Below are 8,608 nucleotides of genomic sequence, written 5' to 3'. Positions count from 1 at the left end.
AGGTGCTGTGTGCTTTCTGAAGCAGACCTGGGGCTGCCCAGATGTTCCCCATCCCCAAACTAGCAGAACCACAGGGACAGAGGGCAAGGTGGACCCGGGTGGACAGGGGGCACATATACTGTCACCAATGCAGGCTAGAGACTGGGAGGGAAACTGAGTGCAGACAGACAGGACTCTGAAGTGAACAGGAAGAGCAGCGGCCATGCTGCCTCACGGTGCCACGGTCAGCACAACAGCATTCTGCAAGAACAGGAATTCTCAGTTAGGTCTCCAAGCCCCAGGCCTGCACATCTGCCTCACCGTGTACCCACCTCCTGCTCTGAGACCCAGGATTAAATCAGGGGGAAGCAGCTGAACGTGTCTGGTGTGGGTCAGATTCCTGGCTCAGACATCCTGAATAACCTTGACACCCCTCAGCCTTCATCCTCAGCTTAAAAACTGGTACAGAAACCCCTGTTCTGCTCACTTCCTGGAACTGTCCCAAGACTCAGAAGTGTGCTGACTTGAAATGCTTGTAGCTCAAAAAAAGTGTGTTGGTGGATGTCACAATCTATTAGTCATGCCTGCCATGGGCACAAGACGAGGGAAGGCCAGAACAAGTATTTGCTATTCATAAACCAAAGAACTGTGATTCTGTGAGTTTATCTGAGGTTTCTTCTTCAGATCAGACATGTCATAATTCAACAGAATTCTGTGATTGATTGACAATGTCTGCCATGGGCAAGGAAGGCAAAGGTAGAAATACATGAGCTATTTATTAGCTATTTCTCGTAGACATGGTTTGTATTTCTCCGAGCTATATAGAAACGATACAGAGGCAGGTCAGAAGGTGAGGCAGAACATGCCTCTCGGAGGCGTCAAGCATGTCCCTCTGAGCCTAAGATGGCGTCATCTGAACACAGACACAGAGAAGCTCACCTCAATGATTTCTACTGCTGAATTGGCAAAGTTGACATTGAGAATCTTAGGCAGGGGTATCCCAACCTCCAGGTGTTCTGTGAAGAGAAAATGGGTGAAGACAAAGATGGGGTGTCCCAAGACACTGATGATGGGCAGACATTCCTCCCTGTGGGAACTCAGCTTCTTATTGGCAAACTCCTACCTACCCCACCATACCCAAACAAAACAAGACAAAACCTGTGTTTTTGATATCACATTGTGCTTCCCCTTCAGCCACACCTCCTAGAGGTGTCATCTCCTGCTGATATGACTACTTCCCACGTAACTATGGGCATTTAAGCAGGGCCCAGGAGAGGATAACTGTGGAGGCCCAGAGTAGAACAAGGTGGTGCTGGTTATTGCTGCATGAAGGGAAACACTGGCATCTCCCTGGCCTCAGTATTCTCAAAGCAAGGGAGTGAGGAGCAAATCGGTCTTCAGTTCAGTCATACCGTTGAGCCTCTGAATGTAGGCTGCCCGGACCACATCGCTTAGCCATTCTTCTAGATGGGATGCCTGCAACACAGGGTGTGTGGAAGGGACTTCATGGGACACCAGAGTCCTGGAAGCCTTCAGCAAGCCTAAAGAAACAGTTCCTGGCAGGTAATGGGTCCCCTGGACTGGGTTGTCTACCCAATAGCACCAAAAGAGACTTGGGTTAATGCAGGTTTCACCCTTAGCTTGGGATCTTAGAAGACATTCCGTTCTAGAAGATTCTGTGGGTTAGGGTGGGTGTGCCTGAGAAAAGAAGAAGGAATGTGCCCAGATACGGTAGAACTCTGTGAAGTCTGATCTTAGGATTTAGACAGTTTTTGAGCCCTCAGAACATTCTAGAATTTGAGGCTGTCCCTGGGATTTCAGAGCCTCGGAAGTCTATAAGAAGCAGGAAGGAGCCTCGGGACTCTTTGGGGCTCTGAAAAATGCTAGAACTTTCTGGGTTCAGAACTTTGTGTGACTTCCAGATCTTCAGTACTTGTGAGCCTTTGAATATTTACAAGCGTGACAGTCCAAGACCTTGGAAGAACACGGGATTGGTTTTCCTAGGGTAATCAGTGCCATTTGCACACACGCACACACATATGCACACACAAATGTAGGTGCACAGGCAAACACAAGCATGAACACTAGCACACTTTATCTCTTTTTCTGCTCTGCTCAGAGGGAGCTGAGCCCACACAGAAGCAGCGATGACCTTGACTCAGCCACCACTCCCCACCCAAATGCTCCACCTTGTGCCAAGTTCCTTCTTCCCAAGTACTTACATCAAAAGGTTGGGAAAAGGAGGAGGCCAGCTGGACACTCAACCTGGCAGAGAGAAGAGAAAGGATAAGAGGTTCTAGCTGCTCCTCACTTCCTACTGAGGGCTGTTCACCTAGCTTACCCTGGCCCACCCCAATCATAGCCTTCCAGGGATAGGAAACAAGACTCAGCTAGTTCATCTCCCTCCAGTCTTGGCCCAGGGTCTCTGTTTTCCTCACTGTGAAATGGACTGAGAGGCCCTCACTTCCCTTCTGAGACTGCGCTTCAAACCACTCTGAGGGGGCTCCCAAATGTCTGTGTGTATGACACTGCACATGGACCATCCACATCCAGCAAGTGCTCACTAATGGCAATGTATACCAGTGAACCCTAGTTCAGGGTAAGCCTAGACCTCCATCTTCACCTCTGGAGTGCTGTGGTATGAACTGCCACCAGGGGGCAGAGAGGAGCAGGCAGCAGGCCTGGCTAAGGGGGGCTGCAATGGAACCACAGGGAAGTTGTAGAGGCCAAAAGGCAGAGAGATGTCATACTGGGTGCTGTGACTCAGGACAGGAGAATCTCAAAGACATCTGGGAAATTCTCTACCACTGGGACAGGGGCCAGACCGACTTCATCATAGCCAGAGCGCCAGGAGGAGAGGGAGGCCCGGAACACAGGTCTATTTCTCGAGCCAGAGCGCACTTTACAAACTGTAAAGTACTGTACTGGGAAGTGTATGAAAGTATGAGGAGAACAGTCTTTCACTTCCATCTTGGCTACTTGGATGCTCTGGATGCCCAGTTAACACAGGGCAGGAGAGGAGGAATCCGAGGAAGGAGTCCATAGGAGGCAGAAGCATCTGCCAGCAGTGTGGGGCTCCTGTCCCTGTGGTCAGCATCAGACAGGTGGCACAGGGTGCAGCCTCTGTATCTCCTGGTGCAGGCTCACTACCAGGGCAGCCTCTGAGCATTGGGAGCGGTGGAGGGGCCAGTCAGGGCCACCTACTCTGAGCCCTACCTGCTCGATCTGAAATGATCGCCAGTCCCCTCCCTGTAGGAGGTAAGACAAATCCACTAAACACCCAGCTCAGTGATGCCCACTGACACCAGGTGGCCCCTATTTTAACCAGTCCCTGATTCTTGTGTCTAGAGGGGATAAGGTCACCCTAAGACCCCCACATTACCGTTCCAGGGATAGGGATATGTGCAACTTGGTAGTGGATGGAGCCAGCTGAGCATTTAGAGTCATAACCTGAGAAAAGGAGAGGGCATTTATTTTCCCTGACTCTGCAAGGCATAGGGACAGTCACCTGAATACCAGGAGAACCTCTGCCCATTCCTGCCATAGGTTGCTCTGGTCCTACTGTGTGGCAGGAACTGCAGGCATTCTGGGCTGCAGACCTTGGAGAGACCCACTGTTTAACCCATGGGGGAGCTAGAGGCTCCCCAGCACACTTGAGCAAACCTAGGAAGATAGCAGAGGAGACAGGCAGGGCAGGTAGAACACAAGGCATGCTGGGACCAGCAGGCTGAAGCAGGCAGCAGATTCCCCAGGAGACAGCTGAGCTAAGTTAAGTCATTAGGGAACAACTCCCAGGACTCAAGGAAACAGTGTGGACCCACTGGGCCAGAGAAGGGTTAGGGGTAGGTGGGAAGCTGGCCAAACAGGTTCAGTTCAGCGATGACATGGGGGGCGTCTTGCTTGACACATGGGGCTCCCCACCCTCCACTCAACCACTTACCCCATTCATCTGGAAGAGAGCTACAGTACTTCCTTGAGGGACAGACGACAGCACACGGATGGTCACTGGGATGGAGACTGTGGCCTTCTTGCTCTGCAGTGCGACCATGGGTGCTTTTGTCACCCGCAGCGAGAGCAGGAGGGGCTGGCCAGGGGGCAGCTTCCCCAGGGCCTGGGAGAGACAAAGAAAGGGCAGAGGGCACCCAGGCAGCTTAGATACCCAATATCGGAAACAGTCGGTCAGTCAGCAAACACACTGACCATCCACCAGGCAAGAAGCATCGTGCTTGGCATCAAGGTCACAGCATGACCTAGGAGAGCAGGCACCTGGCCCCATCAAGGTGGCAAGACTCTAACCCGTGGGGCCACCGAATCAGACTGCATATACAGGCAAGCTGGGCATGGTGGCACACATCTAAAATCCCAGCCTTTGGGGAGACAGAAGCAAAAGGATCAAGAATTAAAGCTAGCCTTGGCTAAATAACAAGCTCAAGGATCAAAAATAACACAACACACACGAACTGTGGCAACCCATTTCAGTTGTCTCTGCCACAAATCCCTAGTCCCCTTCTTCCTGCCCTCAAGAAGTTCCCATGAGTGTCCAACCTCAGGCCTCTGAGCCTCCTCTATCCTTCAGGCCTGAGACTCTGAGGGGTGAAGTCCCCCCCTTGCTCCCTGAGATTTCCTGGAGCCATCCCCTCCATGGACTCACAGACCTTGTCCTCCACACCCAACTCAGCAGCCACCACATCCTCTGTCCCTCTATCTGATCCCCCCTCAGACTCGGCTGCTGCGCTAAGATCCCTAAAGTGATGGGAGTCATGTCAAGGTCGGGATGATTCTGATTCCCCCAGCTGGAGAGTGGCGGGCCCAGGCCCAGCTGACTTATGGGCCCTAATATCACGTACTAATGTCCCCTATCTCCACCTCCATGCCCCTTCTCCTTTGTCTCTCGAGGACAGCAAAAAGCAAGAGCGGGGAACCACTCTTCAGGTCTGGGGGACCCTTGAGGGTGGACCTTATGATTCCTTGTGCTGATAAATAAGTAACTCAGGAATCTGGGCTGGGGACACTGGCCTTCAGATCCCAGCATGTTGGTGTCTGGGGTGGGTGGGGAGGCAGTATGCCTCTGTTCTAAACTGCTCTTGTCCTGATTTCCATCACTTCTCAAAGGCGGAGGCGATGCTGGGACACACAGAACACTCTAATGGTGTGCTTCCTTCTGCTCGGTATCCACCGAGTAACTAGAAGGAAGGCAGCTGAAAGGACCACAACAATTAGGGGCCTGGGGAGACTCTCCTGTTCTATGCCTGCTGGAGCAGCTGTGGCCAGTGAACTCAGGTGGCTTCTGGGACACTCTGATGCTTTCCTTTCTACGCCAGCTGTGCTATCAGGAAAGGATATGGTCATTAGCGCTCCACACTTTAGTAGGAGTTTGGACTCAGTATTAACCGTGGGTGTCTAGAGAGATGCCCTGGGAAAGATTTGGAGTCCATTCAAGTTCAAGGGGAAAGAGTTACACTAGGGGAACTCCTAGGAGGGCCACTCACCTTGGGGGCCAAAGCTGCCAGGTCGGTAGTTGTCAGCGGGATATTTCTAGGAACCTGAACACAAGAGCAAACAAGAGGTTAATGGAGAAGGAAGGAATCCCTGGGCACATGGGCAAGACAGGGAGTGTGTCCCTCCCACCTCTGCTCACTACAGACACTCGCACCTATTCAGTGATGACTGAGCCTGAGCCTGACCCTGTACCAGGCACCAGATGCGTGCAGAGTTCTTCCCAGCTTCCCTTGCCACAACCAACACAACAGCCCTGCAGCTAAGACTGCCCTCATTTTACACAAGGGATACTAAAGCTCTGCCCAACGTCTATTCTTGGCTAACGGCAGCCCAAGGTGTGCAACTGTTATCAGATCCCTCTCATTGCTCCCAGACCATATCAGAAAGTAGAGGCTAGGCCCCAGGCGCTCTTGTCCATCACCTCAGCAGTCACGCATGAGATGACCGTTTCATCTCAAAGGATTCTAGTGGAAATGTTAGGGATGTGAGCATACTAGGCCCATGCCTCTTCCCCTTGAGGTAGCTAGGAAGCAGTGGTAATCATGCTCCACTAAGCAATAGGTTGCTAAGCAACAGTGACCCCCACATGAACCACCTATCAGAATAGATCTGTCCGCACTAGGTCCCCAGGGCTCCAGACGCACTCTCGGGCTGAGTCAACACACCGTGATGGTAATAACATAAGACATATTCTGGGAAGACCTCTCATGATAATGCTCATAGCCCCAGGCGTGTCGCTCACTGACATGTTGTAGAATATTCTTTGCACCGTGTGAAGATGTATCACTGTGATGGGTTTTTAAGAGCTGAATGGACAACAGCAAAGCAGGAAGAGGTTAGGCAGGACTCCTGGGACACAGAGGACTCAGAGAGGAAGACAGGCAGGGTCATCAGCCATCTCCAGACATGGAGAAAGCAACTCGAGCCGTACAGAGGAAGGAGGTAACAGGCCACGTGAGAGAATGCAGCCTAAAATAAAGGAGTTAGTTTAAGTTATCAGAGCTGGTGCAACAAGCCTAAGCTAAGGCCAAGTTTTCATAATTAATAATAATTCTCTGTGTCCTTATTTGGAAGCTGGCAGCACAGAAAAAGACTTGCTACATATGGTGTCCGGTGTCTTTCTTTATTCTGCCACCCCCCCCAAATAAGGACACAGAGACTTATTATTAAATATGAAAGCTCAGCCTTTAGCTTAGACTTGTTTCTAACTAGTTCTTATCTTAAATTCACCCTTTTTGTGTTTTGTTTTGTTTTTCGAGACAGAGTTTTTCTGTGTAACAACCCTGGATGTCCTGGAACTCGCTCTACAGACCAGACTGGTCTTGTGCTCACAGAGATCCTCCTGCCTCTGCCTCCTGAGTGCTGGGATTAAAGGCGTGCACCATATTTTTTAATCTACATTCTACCACATTTTTTTTTACCTTTTTTTCATTCTGTACCTCCGACTTGTTTTGTATCTCCTGGCATCTTCTCAATTACTCTTCCTCTCTCCCTCCTCCCAGAAGTCCCACCTATACCTCCTGCCTAGCTATTGGCCATTCAGCTCTCTATTAAACCAATCAGAAGGCACCTTGGCAAAGACACATCTTTACAATCTGAACAAATATTCCACAACAGACATTTCCCTCCTTCAGACTCTGCCTTATCCCCAGCTGAAGATCCCTACCTCTGTCCCCTGAAGACCCCTCTACCCTGTATGAAGTAAGAGGCCAAACCACTTGCCTCAAACCTAAGCTGCATGTGAGGCTTCCACATAGCTCAGAGCTCACTGCTCCAGGTAGGGCTGAGACCAAGAAAAATCCTCTGACAGGGCTTCTAGAGGCTGGGCCTTCTAAGCCACTGGGACAATGGAGCCAGCATAATATCAAGGAGGTCCCAGAAGCTCCAGAACAAAAGTGCAAGTGGCCTTCAGCAAAGTCAAACCCTAGCTGTTTGTCTTCCTCCAGCTCGAACCTATTCTTAAGAAAGCAGATGGGATGCCAGCCATTCCTGCTTTAGTGTAAAATAGCTGACACTCAGGAAAGGTTCATCTGACCCAAGGCTGGAAGGAAGGTTGACTCTGTGCCAGTTCTGGCTGCTGGGGGTGGCTTTCTGGAGGGCTGAGTTTAGAAGGTTTCAGACGTGCCATGGAGGATTGGCATCCTCCTCTGGGACAGCATGGACGACAGTGTGTATGTTCTAAACATGCCCAATCCTCACTTACAGAGAACAGGCTAAGCAAGGCTGTGAGTGACCACAGGAAAACTCAACACCAGGTCTTCCAAGGCCGGGGAGCAGGTGTCTGATGTGGAGGTCCCTTCTCTGTGTGTTGCTTTTACTGGTTGATGAATAAAGATGCTTGGCCAATGACTCTAGCATATGTCTGACTACAGGTGTCCCTACCCAACATCTCCATACCCCACTCACCATCTCGGTGGTGATGTCTAGGTCAAGGGCACCGTTGGTCTGCAGGAGCCCAAACACGGTGCTGAAGAGGTAGAGTGGGACAGTCACTTGGGAGGTATGGTCCTCCTTGGGGGGCACCTTGACTGGGAGGCGTGGCTTGGGAAAATCAATGATGTCACCAGCTATGCTCTTCACGATGGGCTACAGGGCAGGAGACGGGGACAGGAAGATATGTGACTGCTCAGCCTCCTGGCCTTGCCAGTGATGCCCATCAACCTCTGCGGCTCCCTCATGGACCCTGCTGCCTTGGTCTCAGGACACTCACGTTCACATCCAGTTCGATGTACTGGTTGGAGATGAGGGGTAGCGTAGCCAGGGTGAACTCCACAGACCCCAGAGGCCCAAGGGGCACCAGGCCTGCAGGAAAGAGGGCAGACAGTACAACCTCAACCTAGCCACCAGGAACAGTCCCCCTTCATCCACTGAGCACCTGGGCATACTTACCTTTAATCCAGAACTCATTTGAGTGCTGCCGTCACCCCACCTAGCTGGTGGACCTCCACAGCCCAAGGCCACACAAAGTGACAAAGTCTGTGTTCCTGTTTTCAGGCCTACCGTGACTGACCCAGGCCTGCCCTGCCTCTTTCCCAGGCTCCCTGATGGATCTGTGGCCAGAGAGCCATGCTGCCCTGTTCCTTCGCATACTTCCCCGAGCACAGAGGACTCCACATTAGAGGATAGAGTC

At 51.4% G+C, this 8,608-nt stretch overlaps 1 protein-coding gene across 1 annotated transcript in view; it reads right to left on the bottom strand.

The window, feature by feature from the left end:
* Positions 1 to 201: 201 nt before the first annotated feature.
* Positions 202 to 8,608, bottom strand: part of Bpifb3 (BPI fold containing family B member 3) — a 19,200-nt gene continuing 10,793 nt past the window's right edge. The window contains exons 8-16 of the mRNA XM_026787290.1: positions 8,189 to 8,280; positions 7,885 to 8,064; positions 5,469 to 5,522; positions 3,920 to 4,090; positions 3,362 to 3,429; positions 2,202 to 2,244; positions 1,392 to 1,455; positions 919 to 995; positions 202 to 240 (exon numbers count right to left, since the gene is read on the bottom strand). Of these exons, the coding sequence (XP_026643091.1) occupies positions 211 to 240; positions 919 to 995; positions 1,392 to 1,455; positions 2,202 to 2,244; positions 3,362 to 3,429; positions 3,920 to 4,090; positions 5,469 to 5,522; positions 7,885 to 8,064; positions 8,189 to 8,280 (779 nt within the window). The 3' untranslated portion in view covers positions 202 to 210. The remainder of the gene's footprint in view (positions 241 to 918; positions 996 to 1,391; positions 1,456 to 2,201; positions 2,245 to 3,361; positions 3,430 to 3,919; positions 4,091 to 5,468; positions 5,523 to 7,884; positions 8,065 to 8,188; positions 8,281 to 8,608) is intronic.

This window comes from Microtus ochrogaster, linkage group LG8 (assembly GCF_000317375.1).
Source record: "Microtus ochrogaster isolate Prairie Vole_2 linkage group LG8, MicOch1.0, whole genome shotgun sequence".
Taxonomy (NCBI): Eukaryota; Metazoa; Chordata; class Mammalia; order Rodentia; family Cricetidae; genus Microtus; species Microtus ochrogaster.
This window is presented reverse-complemented; position numbering and strand designations above follow the sequence as displayed.